Source organism: Crocodylus siamensis, chromosome 15, assembly GCF_052110815.1.
Source record: "Crocodylus siamensis isolate JL-2025a chromosome 15, ASM5211081v1, whole genome shotgun sequence".
Taxonomy (NCBI): Eukaryota; Metazoa; Chordata; order Crocodylia; family Crocodylidae; genus Crocodylus; species Crocodylus siamensis.
The window spans coordinates 20728231-20751598 of NC_143409.1; the positions used below are offsets into that span (position 1 = coordinate 20728231).

The window sequence follows — 23368 nt, forward strand, 5'->3', positions numbered from 1 at the left end:
CTTTGTTACTACAGATTCATTCATTAATGTACTTAAATGGGGTGGGGGAGACCCTTGCATTTTAAATAAAGATTTTGCTTTATCATCACAAAGTTGTATTTTATCTTTATGATCTTACTATAGTAAAAGCTGCATTTATATTAACCTGGTGCTTATATATAATCATGCTGGTAAAGATGTGCTTCATTTTCAGTGCCAATGAAATTAGATTTGTCATATACACTGGGAAATATTTTTTCCAAAATTACCTTTTATCCACTTAGAGTCATATTTTATTGTTCTGAGGGCAGATCCATCTCCCATGCTGCGATAAATAACAGCATCACTTGCCAGAAAATCTGCTACTGTAGCTGAATACAATTTTCCATCTAAAATAAAAGTTAAAATGTGGTATTAGCAGACCATGAATAATATATACAATTCTGACTAGCCTGTATTCTTCTCATTTTTTACTGCCACTCTTTCCCCAAATTACTCTAACCTATGCTTTAACAGTTTAGCTTCTAATCCTTTGGAGGCCCTTTGAAAAATTTAAAACCAGAAGCACCTTGACACCTGCAGCTTTTCTGTGCCTTCTTGTAAAGCCCTCTGGCTCCTTCAGTGTTATTAATCATTTAGATTCATTACAGAAAAAGTTCTTACCAGCAAACAGGGCAACGTTGGTTTGTCTGGCATCGAATGGGCATCTTGCCAAACCGCTAATTTCCTCTCCGTCATACTCCAAGGTATTCAGCTAGAGAAGACAAATAAATCGTTCAGCATGTGATTGCCATTCTAGATATCAGTATTATGGGATAGTACTACTACTTTGACATACACCTTGATTTTGCATGTTGCTTTTTTTTTCATATTTATTCTCATTGTTCATACCTTTGAAAGAAAGACATACTTTGCAAAGGCATGCTGAAAACCTTAACCATCACTACAAAATTATTTTGCAAGCTAACAATAATACAAATCATGGTGTATGATTTAATGAGCTTACCCGATAGTATCTGCACATAGGATTAAATGCATTTGTTCCACAGACAAACACCATCTCATCATTCCTGGGAACAAAGACTTTAATAAAGTTATGGCATTCATCCTGAAAAGAGAGTAAGTTACATTAACAACAGATTTCCCATGTGCAATTAATGTTATTATTGTTTTTGCTAGTATGTATATGGTAAGCATACTTTGTGTTTGCCTTTCATGGCACAGTTCTCTCTGTCCTGCTGCCTGGATCTCCATGTCAATTTCTGTTTAAATAAAATAAAAATATAGTTCATTTTTTATATTGAAAACTCCTTTAAAAATATGTTTTTCTGCACTGGCTCACCTTGCTTGGAGTAACTTCTGCTTTTGCAACTTCATTTAAGTTTACAGTATAAACTTGATCTCTATTGGAAACAAGGGAATAAGACACATCAGGTGTGTGCATAAATATGCTGGACTTTTGGGGAGGGTTATCAGTATATTTTTATGATATTTGCTACACAAAGTGCATGTACTGAAGCACTTATGGATTTTTCTGGGCTCAGCAAAGCAGGGCTGACATGGAGTACTTTGGGGTTCTTTCCAAATGATGGGGTTTTTAGCTAGAATTTGCGTTTTTCAGCTCCTGTACATTACAAAGCACAGCCTAGACTGCAAATATGCAAATGTTTTGAACTGTTTTCCTACAGCCCTGCTATGTTGTTCCAAGCTTTGGGATGATCAGAAGTTTTCATTATGATTGTAATGTATACGGTGGAAAACAGAATTAGAGCACTGGGCTTACTATATGTGCAGTAACCACAGCCCTCGCTCCTATCTTTATTCACTGGACACACACATTGTATATTTCTCTAGGAGGCTTTCCCCAACTTAATTCTAATTTTCACTATATTCTGCACTTTATAAAATGAATTGCACACATTAGTGCAAAACCAGGAAAGAAAAGAATTTTAATCTAATAAACTGACTAAAGGAAAATTACCTGCCAGCGATATAAAGTGTGTCTCGAATCTTCAACATCAGTTGAAAGTCCAGCCTGTGTTGAGATTCATTGCCTGAAGGGCGTCCTCTAAATACTGGATATTGCCTTGAATCTGCAAGTGAAAATGGGCTACACCATCACTCAGGATTATAGAGCTAAAGAATCAATATACAGCATTGATTAGCTGTATATACTAGGTGTAGAAGGGTTTAAACTAAATTCCTTGAGTAATGTCTTGAATATAAATGAATGAAAGATGGCCAATGTCAGCAAATGCTCTTTTTACAGAAGTTATTGCTTTATTTCTGATTGCTTTTTAAAAATGATTAAGCGGTCTACTCAAGACAAAGAGCCAGTAAATAAATTTGAATTTAAAGGGAAAAATCATTGTCACTTGTCAACAAAAAAAACTGTTCTTAAACAATTTTCTAGTATTTAAAGTAATTTGCAAATTACTTACAATGGTAGTCAACAACGTTAATAGGGTCCTCGTCTTCAGGAAAGCTGACAGCCAGGGATTGGGATACAGTCAATAGCATCATGCAGACACAAAGCAAGAGGACCCTCATGGCTGGTGAAAAACAGCACCACCCTCTTGGTAATCCTATTTAACTACCTGTAAAAGACAAACACTTTGATGAGATTTGGGTCCTACAGCATGATAAAAGCAATTTCTTATCATACATACATATATATATATAAATTATGTATATATTTAATGTTGGCAGTAATGGTGTAAATTAGCTTTTATGTATATATTGATGAAAAACTGTTACGTGACCGTCCTGATTAAAGCTTTTCTGAAATGTAGTGATGGTTGCTAATATTTATAGGCATTTCAGGGCTAACTGACTACTGCTGTCCTGACTAAATGACAAGAAACACAAAGGCTGCTGGCTTAGCAAGAATATTGTTAAAGTTAGGCTTAGAATTCTAATTAAACTGTAATCTCTATCTCTTCCTTCTGTCACCAGATGTCATCCAATAAAACCCTTCCCCACAAACTATCTAAATTTACCCACAAAAGTCAAGACACGTACACACAAAATGCCCATGCTGCTTTCCAGCTTTAAGCCTTGTTTTTGGCTGAGCCATCATAATACTGTACTACCAAGAAAGCAAATACTAGCTGCCTTGCCTTTTGAGCGGTAATGTACAGGTGTGTAAGAAGAGGCCCTTTCTGATATGGCAGGGCTTATCATCACTGTGCATCTCTTTTTCATGGGTGGGAAATGCAAGATGCAGAGCAATGGCGATTCAAGCCCTAAGTGGATGCTTTCCCCCCAGTTATGCAAATAATTACCTGACACTGGTAATTATGAAGCGCCTCTTGCTTTAAAGTACTCTACAGGTTGTGTAGTACGTGCTAGGTCACTACACACACTATGCAAATGGGGCAGTATCACTATACAGCAATACTTTCAAGGGAGAAAGTGAAAGGTTACTTTTCCAATTGAAACCACAAGGGTATTTTAGCAAACATAATGCAACTACTCAAGTTGCAATTTGGGCAGGATGCAAGAAAACGTTTCTCAAAGTTAAATGGGATCTTTAATGACCACAAGTGGTTTGGGCATGAAGTTTATTTCTCATTAGAAACTTGGCAGCTACAATACTGTACCCTCATTGCACCTTCTGGAGGCATTTGTTTCATTTTGACTTACAGGTCAAATGAGGCTCTGTATTGACTAAGACATAAACACTGCATTCTGCAGTTATTAACTTATTTGTCTTAGGAAAATAAAACAAATCTTCCCATTCCTAATATTTCTGAGAACTGCAATCAGTCACGTATACAAGTCCATATTTGTTATCAGCATGCAGTTTAGACCCTAACAAAGCAAAGTATTTAAACAATTATTTCTAATATTTTGCATACCCAATAAAAATGGTTCTAAATGTTACTGCAAGCAGAAGTGTTGCTACCAGAGTGAAAAGCTAGACTCAGTTACTGATCCTAGCATTGATTCTGTGCTAGGATTCTCCAGCGCATACAGCTGTCAACCTGTGAATGCTCAGGCTAGACTTTGTGAGACCAACCTCAGTGGAAATAGAAGTTGGCAATGAAGCACATGTGCAAGTTCCTATTCATTAAAGACTGACCTGAAAAAGATGCATTTTTAACTGTTAATGATGTTTCTGCATCTCAAGTCCACCAGTCCAGAACTGATGGGTTGCACTCGTAGCCAAGATTGATGAGCAGTAGTGGCTAATAGACACTAATGATTCCTGGCACTTTCCCTCTGCTCTTCCTTGTCCTGACACAGCCTCCTCAGCTGAAGCATCTAGCATTAAATTGCTAATGAATAAACTTAAACAAACTGGAATTAATAATGTTAGTCAAGTTGGTCCTTCCTTGTTCAAGTCCACAGCAGTGTGGAACGTTACACGTTGTGGCTCCTGGGTGCAGAAAATGGTTAAAAAATCTTTCTACAACCCTAACTGTGGAACTTACAGGCTCTGAATACTAAAACTATTATTCAGGCTAGGGAAGAGGCAGGGAGAGGCACCAAAAATCTTAAGAGCACTGGTCCAACGCAGCAGGTGTAACTAAATGCTTTCTGGTAAAGTTCCCTCCTCCCCTTCAGTTACTGGCTGTCTAGGAAGAGGCCTGGGGTTAAGGGATAAGACCATTCATTCTAACTGACCAGGGAGCATTCTTGGCATGGTAGGATTTAAAATGGTAGTACAGGGATCAGGAGATGTTGCTAATCAAACAGCTGACATTGTAATGTAGGGACATTTTGTTCTCTTCTGTGAAATAAACACCTGCCAAGGTTTTTCTGGGATCGAGGGAATATTATGCACAAGAAGGACCAAAGGAGCATTTGAATAAAGTTCACATGAAACTAAGTATAACCTCGGTCACAAAGAGAGGGCTTGTCTCAAATACTTCCTTCTTGTTTCTGAACCAATTTTATAAAACGGCAGCAAAGAACAAAGGGAAATTAAATTGCACGAGACAAAAGTATGGTTAACCCCCTCCCCTACCCCCAAAAAACAAAAGACTTGATCAAAGGAAAAATGCCCCCCTCCCAAATAATGGGGGCTTGCCTTCTCAGATTCAAGGCCCAGGAGGTGCAGTGTGTCACAGAATATAAAATAAGTGGGTGAGTTTCCACAAAGGCATTTTCTGGGGCTGACACCAACAAAGCTGCATTTAAATCTTATTTCAAAACAATTTGTTCCAAGGTTAACTTTGTGAACTTAAAAGAGGTAGGAATTGTTATGTCTGATGATCCTTTTAACCAAACTTCACCTTTCACGAGCCTCTATCAGAGGGAATGTCTACATCAGTGTGAAGGACAGATCTTTGTGATAAAGAGGCAGAAGATCGGATAGGGAGAGCTGTACAGGGTCAGGAAGCCATGCCTTGTGATTTAAGACATAGTGATTCTTTTATTATACTGCATGTTAAAAGTGCTGGAAGAAAATTTATATCAACTCCTGTTTCCAGTCTGTGTAGGAAGACAAAGGCAGATGCATTGTGAAGGCTTTAGGATCTCCTGACTCCGCTGCCTGGTGGTTTGGACAAAAACAGCCTGAGAACAGGTCTGCCAAGAGAAAATCTAACTTGAAGAATAGCCTGTTCTTAGACTGAATGGAAAACTGACTCAATCAGGCCCTCTGACAGCACCACCTTTGACAGCCAGGTGCATACTTCTGTCGCACGTAGATATGCTTTTGTAAAATAGACGTAATTCTTGCCTCATTCAACCCTGTTAATGGAGGGTGCTACCTGGGATTATAAAAATGACAATACTGAAGTATCTGTTTGGACCAGAAAGGCCTGATTATAAATTGTTGGAAATATCTGCCCAGAGGAAAATTTAGAAAACAATTGTGCTCCCTGGTCTGATATTTTCAGCCAGGCTTCATACTAGCCTTTGATTAATTTTGCCTGCAAACTGCAGCACCAGCACTTTTGCTCCCATAATTTATTACAGTTGCAAATTTTGGTAGTTAAAATACTATTATCCCTGTTTCACAGATGGGAGCTGAGGCATTGACAGATTAAGGTAGGCCCAAAATCTATAAAAGGGGACACATTTTCAAAAAAGCTGTGCAGCCAACATCCCCCTTTGAAGACATTGAATGTTGCTGTATTTTAAGGCTGCATTTCTAATAGCTGAGGTGACTTGGCCAAGGTCACCCAGAAAGTGCCTCGAAAAGCTGGGCCTGAACAGAGCTCTTTTGGATGCCAGTCCCAGGCCTTTACAAAATGGTACAAAAATACAGCAGTTCTTCATTGGCACAAAACTGCAGTTGTAAAAAAAGAGGCCAGCTTGGATGGAAATCAGTCAGCCACAGTGTACTGGGCTGACTAGGTAAGAAAAGCAGGAAGTTACTCCAAATCATTAATTGGCTATTTGTGGCTAGGGCTGGTCAAGCCTAGATAAGAAAATTGTTCTCGATTCCTGATCAGAGAGCACTAAAGAACCAGAATAACATTTTCCTTTAAAAATACAAGCCAGACTTCAAACAGTCTCACTTAAAAGGGAAAAGGCTAGTGTTTCCTAGTCATTAATCTACTCCAAATTTTGTCAACTTACGTGTGACATTCCATCAATCAACTTTCCATGCCCCACCATGTAAAGGAGGTGGGGGAAGGGAAAGGACACTCAGCCAACTGTAGACAAGCAATAAATAAAATAGCTTAAACCCAACTGATGGAAAACATTGTTTCCACTAAAAATCATATCCAAAGCATTTTATGCTATAAACATTTCATAAATTACTAAGCACAATATGGAACATGGTATTTCTAAAAAGCAATGGAAGACTTGATAGAAAGAAAATATCCCAGACTAACAAAGCTCATAAGCAGATCTGAACACTATTAATCATGAGAAGGGGAATGAAACCAGTTAATAAAAACATGGAAGCAAATGAATTGTCTTAAATGATGTCTTGCCAAACATTAGCAACTTCTTTCTACACTAGTCACAAGGCAAAGGTAACAGATGAAGAAAAAGGATTTATTTTGGGAAATGGTGCATCTTGGAAGAATATGGCATGTACACAGATGAATCCATATGTGGGCAAAATAACATGGCCTACATATTACTGTTGGGTCAAAAAATCATAACTAAGTACTTCTAAGATGGCAGAAGGCAGGGGAAGGTGGCACTTTAAAGACTAACTCATTCAGAAAGGTGTAAGCTTGTGTAGGCAGCAGCCTGCTTATCAGCTGCTATAAACCATAGACTCATAGAGCAGTAGGACCTCCAGTGGTCATCTAGTCCAACTCTGACCCACCCACACCCGGCCAACTCCAATGGACTTGCAGGCTAGGGACAGACGTTCAAAAAGCCTGCGCCTGAATTGACTCAATCTTTGCAGCACTGGCGATGCACAGAGGGTGCATGTGCATCCCCTGAGGTCTGCCGTGCACCCCCTGGAAGCACCAGCCACGAAACCAGAAGTGCCACCAGAAGTGGTTTCGCTGGTTTTGTTGCTGACCTGGCGATTGGCTGTTGGGGAACCCCTCCCCCCCGGTCAGTGATGGGCCGCTGGGGGACCCCCCCCCCGGGTCAGCAATCTGGTGCTCCGCCCCAGACTTGGAAGGCACCAGCTGCCCATGCTTTGCAGGTTAGTGTAAGCATCCCTCCTTACCCTTCCACAGGAAGCTGAGCTGGCGGCGGGGAGGGCACAAGGCCAGGCCCCAGCAAGCCTGAGTATGACTGAGTGGAGGTTTTAAACCCCCACCCTGGCCTGCAGGGTTCAGAGGGTGGGGGAAGAGGGAGAGTGGCCAGTCAGGGGCTTGGTCAGATGCCCATGGCAAGGGAGAACGAGGAGGGGGAGATCCCTGCCTGCTACAGCTGCTCCCTGACAGCTGGGAGTAATCCAGGCACACAGATCCTCTGCCTGGCCCCAGAGGGGAACTCCTCCCCTTCCTCCTTCCCTCCCTGACCCCGCTGTTGCCTCCGCAGCTGCAGCTCAGTGACGGGGAAGCAGAGCCCTCATTGAAAGCAGCCTGGCCCAGCGTGCATAGGCGGTAGCTGGCTGGGCAGCAGGCTACTCAGGTTGGCTCAGATTCTCTGCAAGGACCCATGTGTCTGCAGCCAGCCCCCACGGCAGGTGACTGCCGGGCTCCGGGCCCACTGGCACCTCTGAGCCAGCCCAGGTAGCCCACTGTCTGTGCTCCCTGCGCCCAGGCTGGGCTGGGCCAGGTCAGGTCAGGTAGGGCAGTGTGGCAGAGAGCCCTCCTCCCTGTCCCACTGTGGTGGGGGGGAGGGAGGAGCGGGCAGAGCCCCCCTCCCTGCGCTGCAGTGCTGGGGGCTGCTCTGCCCCAGCTGTGGTCCCTGGGTGGGGGGAGGGGATTAACTCCTTCCCTGTCCCTTTGGCCTTAATGGGGCCATGCTGGGATGGCTGTGGTCCCTGCTGGTGGGACAGGGAAGGGAGGTGGGGAATAAACCCCTTCCTGGGCACTCTGACAGAGGCTGCTGCCCCTCCCTGTCCCCTTGCTGCTCCAGCAGCAGGGGCAGAGGGCATGGCCCCATTAAGGGAAAGGGGGCAGGGAGAGGGTTAATTTCTCCCTCTGTCCCTTCTGCCCCCAGGGACCACAGCCAGCCCACAGGCAGGCAGACACCAGCTGTTGTGAGAGGGGGAGTGGAAGGAGGGCAGAATTAACCCCCTCCCTGCCCACTTTGCCTTAATGGGACCATGCCGGGATGTGTCTGGCCACGTCCCTGCCCCTGCTTTGGCTAGAGAGCACACAGGCGGGGCCAGCCCTGCTTTCTGTAGAGCAGCCCAACCTAGCCCATTGCAGCAAAGCATGCTGGGATGCTGGAGGATTCTGGTTTAACTTAAACCAGGAAGGTGTCTGGGACAGAATCTGCATAAACTGGTTTGACCCAAATCAGTTAAGTCTGATTCACTCAGTTAAGTCTACATTCAACCAGGTGCATCTCAAACTGGGTTCAGCCATCTTTCAGACTGGTTCATATGCACTCAACATCTGTTCTGTTACAGGTTTAAACCAGTTTCTGATCATTTAAACTGGTTTATGTGTAACTTCAATCCCTAGCCACAGGGGGTAGGGACACTAAATAGAAAGGAAGAAAGTCATTTAAATACAAAGGCTAGGGACCAGGAGATGAAAGGGCAGGGGGAGGAGGCACACTTTACAGAGGAACTTGAGTAATTACAGGGATTGTGTGATATGGCACCTGTAATAGCTAGGTATCAGACACAATGACCCTGAAGGTCCACGCAAGTCCTATGTTCCTGGCTGATTTTCTGTAGCATGGAGGTGCATGTTTCTGAGAACGCACTTTTTTGTGAAAATTTAAGCTTTTAATGATTGCCTTCCAGTACTAAAGCAAGTACAAATGTTTGTTTGCAGGAGATTTTTTTTCTCTGATTGCTGGCTTGTAGATGGTCTGCTGGGTTTTTTTTGGCTCCTCTTTCACAAGTGGGCAGATACCTTTGCTAAAAGCCACCAAATGCCTAATGGATTATTCTTCTCCACTTCCATGTGACACCAGAATAGTAGTCACTGAGCATCTCTCTGAATTTCCTGTAGAGGGGATCAGTTATTCTCTGAAAAACTACTAATGAAATCTGGTCTCAGTGACATTACTAGTAGTTTTATATTTGACTGTAATGGAGATAAGGCTTTACACTCTATGTATGCTTGGTCAGCTGATAAAAAATAGCCTCAGGTGGGAGGTGGAACGACTCAAAAGATTCAGACCCTAACAGCTGAAGCCAATCACATGAAAATATATGGTCTTGTTTCAATACTTGCCATGCAGTTCGATACTTCCCTGTAGTCATATATACCTGGGGAGCGTGGATTTATACCATGCACAAATATGAAGAATCAAATAACCCAAGGCTTACATTTGTAAGACAGGACAACACACCCATTTATATATTCTAAATCAGAACATAAAAGCAGCAAAGGCCATTTACCCAAGCCCAGGACTGATTACACTATTGCGGGATGGTGTTTCAATTTCTTTCTGACTTATCAGTTTTCCATGTGGTGAAATGGGCATGCGATGCTTACAACCTGGAAGCAGTACTTAATAGAGGCAAAGCTCTTTGATATGTCGGTATCTGTAAACGGCACTAACTTAGCGATCAAGGTCTCAAATTCCAACCTATGCCAGGACCACACATAATTTTTGAGCTGGTTTGTTAGTTATGGGTATGTTATCTGGTTTTTTTACTGGTGGAGTTATAAATATACAGTCCTTTGCCTGAATACACTTGTAAGTGTATACAGATGCCTTGAACTGGTAAACTGTATTTCCCTTTTTCTATGGGAATAAGATTTTACCAGTGTAAGCACATTGATTTACATAACTACATCCACACTAGGCTGGTTGTAGCTCTGTAGCCATACTGCTATAGTTAAAGTAGTAGAACTTATGTCCAGGAAAAACCTATTCATTTGCTTTATGCTATTTCTTTTAATGTGTGTGTTCCTTTAAAGACACGTTCAGTAATATTGCTAAACATGTTGGGAAATGCTTGGCACAGTGTATTTGATTTATATTTAATTCACAATCTTGGCAACATGCATTTTGGAGCTGTGACATTAGATTATTTTTGGCTAATTATCAAATAAACAACGGGGAAGGAAAATATTCTGTACCTTTGGGTTACAATAATATGCAAATTTTAATTATTCCCCATTTAAACAGCTTACTTGAAGATTACATAAACACATCAGTCATATAATGAACTGAAGAAAATATGTTTATAAACTATATATACACACAGTATATAAACATACTTTCTTCAGCTCATTTTATATATATATATATGAATGAACTGTACCCTACAGTATCCAAGTAGTTTTACATCTTACAGTGACAATTTTTTAAACCCCAGCTCTGGAGAAATGTAGACTATTTGGAGCCATGATATTAATTGTTTATAGAAGTGCAAATAACTAGTATGTCACTTTAAGAGACTGCTTGCCTTGTTTAAAGGAATCTGCATTAACACCTTTTGATCGGCATCTAAGTAAAAAAAATTGTTTAATATTAAAGTGATGAAACCCTACTACTGAATATCACAGCTTTGATCTTAATTGGCTTATGGTAGTGCTAGTTACACTTCAGTTGTTTGCAGGCTCTAAGCATTACAGAGAGCGCAGCCCCCTTACTCTAGAACAAGCTGACAGAACGCTTGCAAAATGGATAGGATGACTTTTAATGATGCAAATGCTTAGTGGTTGATTAGGCGCACTTTGAGGACTGAATTCTCTTGTGATCAAGGATTTACTCAAACACAAGGTAGTTTCAGCAGGAGATGAAATAAGATGTAGGCCAAAAATAAATGATTACTTCAGCTATATTTATTTCAGCTAATTTTGAACAGCTAATGGGAGTTCATTTTCTGTCTTTGCCAGGCTAACACAAAAGTCCTCCAGCTGAAAGCAAACTTTGTTTTTAGCCCATATCTACTGTCAAATCTGTCCTCTATTCTACATAGCTCCTGTGGGACATGCTCCCTTTGAAAGTTTGCCAGGGCCTCAGCCTGGTGACAAAGTGCAAGGTACATTTATTTATGCAGTTTCCTGATTAACCACTTTACCAGGCCTACATTTTAAAGAGTTAAGCTGCTTGTGTTGAAGTGAGACACTTCCAAGATCTGCTGTTGTTACAGTGCTCACAGATGGCAGCCTAAGAATCAAGAAAGGAGTTCAGTGCTAGATGGGTTTTTTTTTTTTTTTTTTTCAGTGTTCAAGAAAAGTGCCAGATTGCTAGCCCTTGAAGCTCTCAGGTCTCCATTTATTCCCAGAACAGGTGCAGCCTAAATAATAGCTTTGACATAGTGCCCTGACCCTGACCTGCAAAGACCAATGCTCCCTCCAAGAGAATAGTCTGGGGTCTCTAAAGACACAGGTATCTTCCTTTCTTTTCCTTGTGAGCTCATTAGCATGCTTCACTGGGCCCCATTAGCAATTAACTCTTCTGTGCCCATTTGTTAAATGTGTGGATGCCATTCGGTGTGAACTTTCTTTTAGACTAAAATCTAAAGAGGGACTTTCTGAACTGCAGCCATGAAGATCCAGATATCAAGTATTATTAGACTCAGGCTTGAATAAAATGTAAGGAATATGTTAAAAAACCTAAGGCTAAAGGGCGCTAGTACCTTGCACTGCTGGAGACTTATGAAGGTGAAAGAGGATTTAGTCGTGGAATTGCAATTTCTGGCGCACGCACAGAATTTTGATTCCCCATAGCCATGCATTCCCCTGCTGCACATGCTCAGTAGGCTGTACTCTGCCTTCAAAGGTGCCTAGGGATGTGGCATAAATCCCTCAAACACCTTGACCAGCAGTTTAATGCTGCAGGGTCTCCTACTTTTTAGCCCAGTAGCCAAGGCATTTGCCTGAGAAACAGGAGACTTAGACTCTACACCCTGCCTCACCTGCATCATTTGATGAACCTGCAGCGTTTGCTTCTAAGCAAAGTTTCTAACCAGTAGGCCACAGGGACTCTTCACCACCCTCCCACTTCATCTTGAAGTTGGCCCACTGTGCAGCTAGCAGGAAAGATATGTTGAGTTAGGACAAGCCAGGCAGAGCATGGGTGACTGAACGAGATAGGAGAGTACTGGAGCAGAAGGCTTTGGGCTCTGGTCCTGAATGGGACAGACACTCTCACTGCTGTATCTGCATTTTTATCCACAGCCTTCTCCAGCCCTCCCTTAAAGTCCACTGGGCAGCTAGACGAGGAACATAGGTAAGTTGGCTCAGCAAAATATAGTCTGCCTTGACAAAGAATGGTTGCACCTTTTATCCAGTATTAAATGCAAAGTGCAGTGGTCCTACTTCAATAAGAGGGTTTTCTGGGTGATGTTTGGCTCATAAACTGGTATTCAGTGCACTTTGGTGAAAAGCAGAGGATGCAGGGTCAAGCCTCCTCTGGTGAGCAGAGTTTGTGTCCCCTGGCTATTGGGCTGAAAGGTCGTGGGCCCTACTCCATCCTCCTTTCTGCAGGTACACAGAGAAAGCAGTGCTAGTCCACCACAGGTAGGAAAAGAATTTGAACTGTGCTGAAGTGTCAAAAGTTGCCATTATGTGGCTATGTAAATGCTATTTAGGAGTGTGAAGGTGAATTACTATTTAGCCACAAGTTACACAGCTATGGGCCATGCTATCACCAATTCTAAACAGCATGTGAGCTTGCACAAGCCTTACTATTTCTCAGCAGTGGGCAAAAATGATATTTGATCTAAATGGCATTCCCTAGAACTCCTACTAAAAACCGACATGCAACTTATGAATTAGTGTGTGAGGTAGAAGGCAGTGAGGGTAGTAAGTGGGTTGTTCTGAAAGAGAAAGGAGGTTGGACAGGGAGCATGTACCTTGGCAAGTGGCATGGGTGGGTAGTGAGGAACTGTGTGCTGCGGAGGGGACACAGCTGCTGCCTATCCAGACACAATAGCTCTGAGTCCATCAATACCCCTGTCCTGTACTGCTTATCCAAGAAGTAGGATGGTGGTGGTGATGCTGGATAGAAGGTGACTTTTCTGGGCACATGGATTTTGGGTACAAAGGTTGCTGGGGGTGTAATTAAGTGAATGCTTGAAAAAAGTAAGGGAGAGGAGGGAGTGATAGTTGGTAAAAACAGGTCCAAGCATCTTAAGTACCTCAAGACTACTATTAGCAATATATACAATTAAGAGTGAGTATTTTTCAGCCAGTATCAGAATTCATACAAACAAGAGGTTTTTTTTTTAAACATGCTTTTGGCCTTTTGTATGGACAAGTCAGCTGCGTGATCAGCTAATAACTTGCGTGGCTGCAAAACATGCATTCTGCTACTTTGGTGGGAAAGTTGAGTATATGTACAAATGCAGGCTGGAAACGGGAAGCCTGAGCTAAAAGTTAACTTTAATATTATCACTCATCTCGCTAAATGTTAAAGATTAACTATGGTGCTGCAAGAATGTATTATGAAATGTGGCTTTTGCTGGGGAAGAGACAGCAGTGAAAGTTCTGTTCTGAAAGCTTTTTGAAACATTTGAATGATTGTTTTGTCCTGTTCTTTTATTTGTATGAAACTTGAACATGCGCTAATGTATTATGTGACGTCTTGTATTCTCATTTGAGACGTAGTGCAGAAAAACACGGAAACTGGATGAAAGCGAACCAATTTTCTAACGTATTGTACAACTGTTTTGCAGCACCTCCTTCAAGCATAAAGTCTCTTACATTTTTTTTAAATTGCCTAATCAAATGCAGACTCTGTTCCAGTCACGCTAAATTTTCACATAATGGCAGAAAAACATTTTTTCAAGCCCAGCACTGAACATTTGGATCACATTATTACATTTGCTGCTTTTGCAGTTCATGGGTGCACATTTGTAAATGTATGACATACACACACGCACTCTGCTTGGAGCTGGGGGATCCGCTCTTGTGTTGTGAGGCCACCTATGGGTGTTGCAACTGGCTCTGGTCACTGCCCTACCATGAGGCTGTATTGAGAGCAGATGAGCTTTCGAAGATCCAGGGATGAGGAGGGTGGCCAGTGGCTAGGCACTCTTACTCTCAGGTTACAATGCAACATGGGGAGAATTTCAGGAAGATATAGCCTATATCTAGGATCATGATGGTTTGCATTACCCCAGCACCTCAGAGGCACTAATTTCTTTACTCTCAGATGTAGGGAACTATTGCTATCTTTTACAGAGAAGCTAAACCCTGATTCTCAAAGAAACCTATATATTTCAATCACCCAATGAATTCAATGAAACCTAGGCTTACACATCTTGCTCAAGATCATACCAGAAGTTTGTAGTAGAGCAGGAGCTTCTGCATCCTAGGCATCACCCCCTTAACCACTGAACTAGTTTTTCTCCCCACCTGGCTTCTCTTTATAATTACTATTATTAATATTTAGATTAATATCCCGCACAGGGATATAATGAGCCATTCTCCTCAGTCCTTGTGTTCCAACTAGCACCAGCATGAAGATATAATGAGGCCCTGGACAATGCAACACACAAAGCTGTGTATTCATCTCTGTAGCTTCACAAAATAAACTTATATTTATGTTGTAAAAAATGAAATAAATGCATGGTGCAGCTTTCCTGTACCAGGCCACTGGTTCAGCAAGTTCAATATCCTGTCTTTGGCCAGGAACAAAGCCTGGTGCTGTAGGGGAAAGGAAAATACCCACAGCACACCTAGAAAAATATGCATAACTGAGTGAGGGAGGGGGGTGTCTACCCTGACCCCTGCAGGGAATCAGTAAAAGCCCTAAAGCATATGATTTGATTATCTTTGTCCTCAGTTATCATTAAATCAAAAACTGTATTGCTAAAAATATCTGCACAGCATTTACATTCTGAAAGAATGTGATTTAGTCAGCAAAAAAACAAATGACTAGCTTTTCAGTGTTTAATCACTGATACACACATGCTGGATTTAAGAAACTGACACAGAAGCAGATCTGTGAAAATTGAAAGAAACCATTCAACTCTGTGATACAATTTTTTCTTATTGCTCCTTTCATAAGGCACCTGGGGACATTGTTCTCTCACTGTTGACAGATTTCACACCACTGGTTTTCCACTGTTATCCTTCTCTCTCTCACCTCAGCACTCTTTCACCAGGTGGAAATGCCTAGAATAGCTATATTTGCAACTGGTGTCAAAGCAGGCTCCCAGCCAGTTCTGGGAAATGGAAAATGATCCTGTGCTGGGTTGATGATTATTTAATCCTAGACAAGGAAGGGCTACTTCTACAGAACATCCAGCCTACTATGCCCTGGGCAGGACTAAGATATTATGCTCATTTATTTAACTGTGTACTTTGCATCTGTAAAGACATGTACAGCAGTTATGTCCCTTATGTATTTTTAAGTACAACTTACCATAATAGGCAGCGTAATAGCCACTTTACTTAAATTTTATATGTTCAAAACATCATCTTAGATTTTAATGTTGAAGTTTTGCCCCTAAATATGCATTTAGGACGATATTCTGGCATTTCAAAGTTAAATACACATATAAATTCCTTTCTTTCTGTTTCATATACAGTATGCTTCATTTACGTGCACAGCCTGGAACTGAAACAAGGTTACACACTTACTCAGAGCATTTGCCCAACTCAATGTAAACTGTGTTTATGTAAAAAGGAACAGCACCTAAGCACTCTGCATCCCATTTATGTGGTTAAATAGAGTGTAGTCATATTACTAAATAAAAGACAGTGGAGCTAAACTTAAACTGTTTATGCTGATATGTAGATAACCATTTGTACAGTGCAAAAAAAACCCCAGTGCCCAGCTAAGCAGTATATGTAATATGTAGATGAGTATGAGGTAATTAATATGCATATGAAGTGGGTGTCAAACTCACCCACTGCCTCCTGACCCTCCCTGGGGCTGGATCTGGACTGCACAGCTCCTCACAGGACACACGTAAATGCAGCATTAAAGGAGCCACAGGCAGGGCTGTGCGACACGGCTGTGTTTTGATTTGGTTTCAGATTCGGCCGTTTCGGAGGACAGTGATTCGTTTCAGTGTTTCAGATTACTGTTCTGTTTTGTTTTGGCCGAATCTGTTTCCAACCGGCTGCAAGGGAAGCCAGCAGGCAGGGCTTGGGGCCCCAGCGGGGAGCAGGATGGGTGGCTCATCCAGGGGAGAGGGAGGGCCGCTGGCCTCCGTGCAGGTGAGGAGACCCCTGTGTGGATTTCTAATCCCCGTCATGCCGGGTCGTGGGGCAGGGAAGCAGCGCAGAGCAGCGAGCGAGCCTGCTGGTCCCTGCCTCGCAACTGGACTTCGCAGGGAGCAGAGATCCATGCTGGGGGTCTCCTTGCCACCACTGCCCACCCCACGCTGCCCGGGTGATGTGGGGCTGTACAGGGTGGGCAATGGTAGCAAGGAGATCCCAGCGTGGATCTCTGCTCCCTGCAGAGCTGAGTTGCACGTGACCTGGCTCTGCGTGGAGCAGAGATCTGCGCCAGGGTTTCCTTGCCACCGCTGCCTGCCCCGCATAGCCCCTCATCACTGGGGCAGTGTGGGGCGGGAAGCAGAGGCCAGGAGACCCCCAGCACAGATCTCTGTTCCCTGCGGAGCCGAGTTGCACGACAGGGCAGCAGCATACAGCTGTTTCCCTGCAAGCTGGCTCTGAAACGCCAACATTTCTGAAATGTTTCAGATGCCTCGTTTCATTTTGGAGATGTTTCTGGGCCTTCTGTTTCAATTCGGATTCGGTGTTTCAGTCACCCAAATGGCTCAGAACACCTCCAAAATGAAATGACTGCCAAAATTCTGCACAGCCCTAGCCACAGGGATTAACTCAACTGTTGATCACCTAATGCTGCCAACGTATGTCCCCAACGTAACAAATGGGGCTTTGTACCCTGTTTCTGCTTTCCCCGTCTCTGAATTCCCAGCCCTCCAGGAGCCAGTTCTGTGGGCTAGATCTGGGTTGGGGCAGCCATATGTTTGACATTCCTACTGTATACCATTGGGAAAACCAAACAGATATCATGCTTGGGTAGCTTTTGACTGAAGTTACATATGAACAATGACATCAAATAGAAGCATGTGAATTTCCTTGACCCTAAGGTACAAATGTGTGTGGTAAAACACATAGTGGCATAGCAGCTACATGGCCTGTCCATGCTGATGTTCCGGCTGTCCAAATAACAGCTGTATTCAGTGTCTGCTGCTCGTGCCAAGAAACATGCTTGGGAAACGGGACAAGGGCACAGTATGGATCTTTACATGCCAAGAGGAGGGAAATGAATCTCAATGAAGCTGAAATATTGAGAGATATTCCTGGAACGGAGTGATAAATACCATTTGTTTTATGTCGCAGTAAACTGAGGGAGCCCTACCAGGGAGCGGCACAATTCTAATACATTGCTACTACTTTGTGTAGCAACTGTTGTGGGTATTTTGGAAGGAAAGAGATGAATTGTATGACTAAGAAGAAAACTAGTCAATAATAACAGGAAAAAACCTAGAATTATCTTTTGTGATTTAATTCTGAGACTTCAGCCGTACTTCTGATCAGCCCATGATACTGGTTTCTCCTGTCCAGTTTCTCAGAGCACCCAGAGATTCACTCACTATTTTTCTCTAAAATCCTCCTATGATATCACCAAAAACCTTCACTAGTTAAGGCAGCTACAGTGCCCGAGTGCCTCCTGACCAATGTTGTGTCACAGTTTCCTTGCACTCGCATGTCCGTGTCCTTTATTGGCCTCTCATTTTCCACTGTAAGCTCTCTGGAGCAGGGACTATTATTTGGTACGGGATGGTATACCACCTAGCTAAAATGACATCCTGTCCCAAGTTTAGGGCTCCAAGTATTATAATAATACAAATAAAAAAATGATGAAACATTATTCAAGAAGAATAACTGTGTGCAAATATGCCCCCTGCAGTGTTAGCTAGGTCAGAAAGACCAAGGACAATCTGATCAATGCTGGCTAGCAACTGATTTCATTTACAAGATTTTTAAACATTTTGGACAGAACGAACCTCACTTGTTTGCTTGAGTCCCTGGCTCCTCTTCTTTTTTTCCACCCCCTGCCTCTCGTTTTGGTAACACTTCTTGACCACCTCAGTTCTTGCAATAAGAACTAGCTCCTAGGAGGAAAACCAAAGATTGTAAATGAAAGATATTTCTGTTAGGTCAATTTGTTTAAATTATTCAAAAATCTCATGAATGAAGAATAAAATAGAGCTATGACTTTTTTTCACCTGCTGGTTACCTGTCTTTCTTCACACACTTCAGGATTAAAGCAATAAACACTCTAATCTGCATAGTTCTTTTATATTACGTATATAAATCTGCAACCCAAACTGAGGAAAGCATCTGTTGCAGCTATTAGGCTCTGGGCAAAAATTCTACAAAAATCCCGTTTCCCAGTGTAGAACTACAAGGGCTTTTGCAGTAAGGTGCAAAGTGCGCAGCAGAATTGCCCGTCCCTTTCTGTGCTCCTTGGCAGTGTGAGTTAAAGCAAGTCCCTTCTTCAAAGTATGCTATAGTCTCCAAACTGAGACTGAGTAGGATTCAAGGAGCATGTTCTCAATCAAGTAATGACTGAATTCATAATCACAATCTAAACAACAGGCCCAACATCTCCAAGTGAGAGCCCTTAAAATCGTCCACTGGTGCCTTTCCGTTCTAGCAGCCATTTTCTAACTTTTCTGCAGGTGTGCCCAGTGAGCTGTATCAGGGCAGGGCTAAGCCTGCCAAATAAAAGAAACTTCCCGTTCTGGATGTTAACTTTAGTTACCATAGCCAGACAATGCTGCCAGTGGTGTGGAAGAAAAAATTGCTGTAGCCAGCTGTGCTGTTCACAGTCGGATGGTTTCTGTGTAGCTCCAAATGGTTATGGAGCCAGTAGCCTGTTGTGGCTAAGGACAGAATGATGGATGATCTACACACAGTGTCCAAGTAGAAAGAATGGCAGAAGTTCACTTCAGGGTTGTTAAAATGCTAATCTGGGTTAGTTAACAAAAGCCTAATGGAACAGAAAAGTTAGGGAAATAAACACACCTCATATGTTATATATGTGTGCTACAGATTTGATCTCTGTGGTTACACAAACATTTGCCTTAGGAAGTGAGACAACTTAACAGTTTTCCTGTTTGAATAAACTAGATCAACTTTTGTTATTAGCGGTACTGTAATTACTGTCACGGCATGACAGGGGAAAGTGGGCAAAGGCAGACAATACACACAGCTATTGAAAACAGCATCATAAGGCTGGTAATATGACTTTTACTGAACGTTTCTTCCATGTGACATGGGAACAAATCAGAACATACTTTCTTTTGAACTTGAAGTTGGCAGCTATTCACAGAATAAGTAACAACTTAATAAAATGGCTTAGATAGATTTTAATGGTAACTCCAGTAGCTTATCTGATACATAGAAAAGAGATCATCTGTTCTAACAGCAGTTTTGATGAAAGCAACATTTGAACTCTTAAGTACATATTGGACTACTAAGACTTAAAATAACTTACATTACCTGATGCAAATAGCATGCCTTCCATCATCTCAACTGCTCCTGGAGCAAATTATTAAATTTACCCAGTGGGAGAAAGTATGTTTAAATTTGAAACTGGAATTATAGGCATGTTTAACAAGTAAATATGTGACCATCCACTTATTTGCTTATTTAGTTGCTAAGCAAGAAACCGGACAGTATCCCCTGTGTTTATTAAAAAAAGCAAAAAATATTCCCTGGCAAATATTAGGGAACAGCCCGCAATAAACCAATAATGCAACATTTGTCTTGCAAGACAAAACAAGAAAAACTGAAGGTGAGCTAGTTGCTTTTAATACTCTGCTCACTATAAAATGCATGGTAAGAACCGGCCACATCCCCATATGTTTTTCACTTGACCTTTTGTTGCAGATTTAAAATTCCTGTGTTTTTTGGAGAAAAGAATAATCAGGCTATTCTCACTAGTTACATAAAGGGGTTTGATACTGTTCTCAATGAAGCTGGTGGCAGAAGTCCTGATGACTCCAAAGGGAGCAGGGCTGGGTCTTGGGTTCACGGCACAAACAAAACACCATCCTGAACAACAAGCTTCTTTAGTATTATGCCTCAATGCAATGAGGCCCACAGCTGTCTTATTACATAGGTCTAATACATGTTTTAAAGTCAGCTTTTACTACTTATGTGTCTTTACCATCTTGTAACGGTTAAGACAGTTCATGTCAGATCTAGGACCCATGTAGACATAGATGTAGTTAACCATTCCATTGAAATGTGTGAACTACATAAGATAACATCCAAGGTAAAGCATCCAAAGGCTAACATATCCAGTGTCAGCTGCCTCAGATAACCTGTTCAAAAGAGGTAGCAAGGTTCAAATGGTCTAGCTAAAAGGATACCAGTGACTGGAAAAAAAATGCAGCCACACAGCTGGCTTGTGGAGCTGTGACAGAGCTAGTCACTGTATTCCCGGCACACACTCCTGCATCATACAAAGCATGTTTAGACGACGATGTTATCTTTGTTGCGTCCCTAGCAGAAATAAGCAGAGGTAGTGACAGACTGCAGGGTATGAAGGAGGAGAATAGTTGTTCAGTGAACAGCCCATTAAATAACCCAATATAAAGACTCTGGGCTACATTTTTGGCTATCCTTTTAAAAGCATATATGATCTATTTAATTAAGAAATGCTAATAAATTCCCAGTGTAAGCTCTTTCTTTTAGTTTTTTTAAATGGTCGAGCTTTTAAATTCACTCCTATAAAAAGTGTTAAAGTTTACTAGCATATAGCCAAAAATCACAGGACTCATCTGGCAGTTTGTATTTATTTGAGCAAGTGTAAATGTTGATACAATATCTGCCAACCTAACAGAATATGCCTGTCACTCACCACATTAAACACAATTATGTACAGCTTAATTTAATGAATGAGATATGAGCACTTTAGAGGGGCATAGATTTTTAAAGCATGAATAAAAGGGAAAAAAAAAAAAACCTATGCCCTTTTGCCACACAAGCAATAGCCAGCTTCCTGTTATACTCCTCAAGAATACAAAGAAGGATCTTAGAAAAATTCTCTGTGAAAGTATCTTTCTGAGAGCAGTGTGTATTAGCCTTTGTAGAATTAACAGACGAGTAAACAAAGTAAACCGTAATAGGGCTAGTAAAAGACCTTTTATGTTTCTGAAACATTAAGAACTGAAATCAGCTCAAAAGATACCTTGGGTTTTTTTGCCTGAAAAATACCTAAGGAAATACCATAATTTGACAGCACCCTGATTGATGCTTCAGTGATTGTTTTATGCTGCAAAATAGTTTATACTGCATGTTGGATGTGTTTGTACATGCATGTGTGTATTTATACACACCCACCCACCCATGTGTGTCTATGCAAAAATTACAGTCCTGATTGGCTACTAAGCACTATCCATGTCTGCATCATGGACAGTCACTTAACTGCTGATAGATGCAACATTAAATCTCTAACACACATGGCACACACCCTGTACCAAATCCCAATTATACACACACACACACACACACACACACACACACACACACTCTCCAGCTGCCAGAATCTCTTAACATGCACACACTGCATATATATATATATATATATAGGCATGTATGTAGCAAAGCAGCTATATATATATAAGGTATGTATGTATAAAAGCAGCCATAAAATGGGTACTTTATATATAAAAACACACACACTGCTACATCAGCTCCAAAATCCAGATCCACACACCTGGGCTGGAGGAATCTCTAGCGGGGACACCCCCCCCCCAACTCTCAGTAAAACACACATGTGCAGTACACACACACAGGGCATACATTAAATGTCCAACACAACCACACCTCAGTACCAGGCGCACGCACGCACACACAGAGCGTGTGTCCGGGCGTACAGGGAGCTGGCCGCCCCGGCCCCGGCCCCGGCCCCGGCGCAGTGGAGCCGCCCGCGGGCCAGGCTTCCCGGCCGGCTCCGACTCGGCCCGGAGGCGCCGGGCGCCCTCCCGCAGGCTGCAGACCCGCCCCGGGCGGTGCTGCCGCTGCCCCTCGCCGGGCCGGGGGTCGGCGGGGGGGCAGCGATAGAGGAAAGTTTCCGCACTGCCCCCTGGCACCGGGCTCGTACTCGCTCCCATCCGCACCCGACGGGCAGCTCGACGCCCAGCGGCTGCCGCGGTGCTGCGGGCTCTCCCGGCGGCTGCCGCGCTCCGCACAGCCCCGGCCCCGCCGCAACTTTCGCGGAAAGCGCGCGGCCCGGCAGCGCTTACCTGGCGGGGCGGCGCGGGCGGTCCCGGGAGCAGCCCGACCTTCGCCCGCGCCGGGACGAGCCGGGAGCAAAACAAACCCGAGGCCGGAGACCGCTGCAATCCGCTCCATCTCCAGTCAATCCATCGGGAGAGCCGGGGAGGCGGCTTCCCTGCCCGCCGCAGCGCCGCGTCCCATCCCCGCTGGCTCGGACGGAGCGCCCCCGCCCCGCCGCCGCCGAGGCCCCAGCGCCGTGTGACCCTGCCGTGGCCTCTCCTCCCCCTCCGCCGCCGCCGCCGCCGCCTCCCACCTCCGAGGAGCGGCTACACCAGCTCCCGGCCCCTCCGCCGCGCTGTGAGCAGTGGCCACGAAGGAGCCTCCGCTGTGGTTCGGCCCCCTCCCCATCCCCACAGCTCCGGCTTATTATTCTGGGCTTCGTTCAAGCATCCTGAGGACAAACAGTTGTTGCCAGAAGGCTCTGCCTGCCAGTCCGCTCCCAAAGTTCAGATAGTTTTCCGTGCTTAGGCAGTGCCTCTCCCCCCACTTCCCAAAATCCTGCCCCATCTCAGCAGAACCGCTAAGGGAAGCAGCCTTTAACACCCACACGCTCACTTCTACTCTGAGCAAAAGTTGGGGACAGGGTAATTTTTCAGGGGAGTATTTAATGCAAAATGTCGTTGGGGGGGGGTCGGTATTTTTGAAGA

The 23368-nt window shown here is 43.2% G+C and overlaps 1 protein-coding gene across 13 annotated transcripts in view; it reads right to left on the reverse strand.

Moving 5' to 3' along the window:
• The window catches only part of SEMA6D (semaphorin 6D), a 351383-nt gene that overhangs the window by 12112 nt on the left and 315903 nt on the right, over positions 1-23368 (reverse strand). For 6 of the 13 annotated variants that reach the window (XM_090028643.1, XM_090028637.1, XM_090028641.1 and 3 more), the window contains exons 1-9: positions 22688-23257; positions 18434-18541; positions 2421-2576; positions 1961-2072; positions 1322-1382; positions 1179-1241; positions 986-1087; positions 643-733; positions 249-368 (exon numbers count right to left, since the gene is read on the reverse strand). In XM_090028643.1, the coding sequence (XP_089884769.1) occupies positions 249-368; positions 643-733; positions 986-1087; positions 1179-1241; positions 1322-1382; positions 1961-2072; positions 2421-2529 (658 nt within the window). In that variant the 5' untranslated portion in view covers positions 2530-2576; positions 18434-18541; positions 22688-23257. Of the gene's footprint in view, positions 1-248; positions 369-642; positions 734-985; positions 1088-1178; positions 1242-1321; positions 1383-1960; positions 2073-2420; positions 2577-18433; positions 18542-22687; positions 23259-23368 lie in introns of those variants that run through there. The other 7 variants (XM_090028631.1, XM_090028630.1, XM_090028632.1 and 4 more) reach the window with 4 other exon arrangements.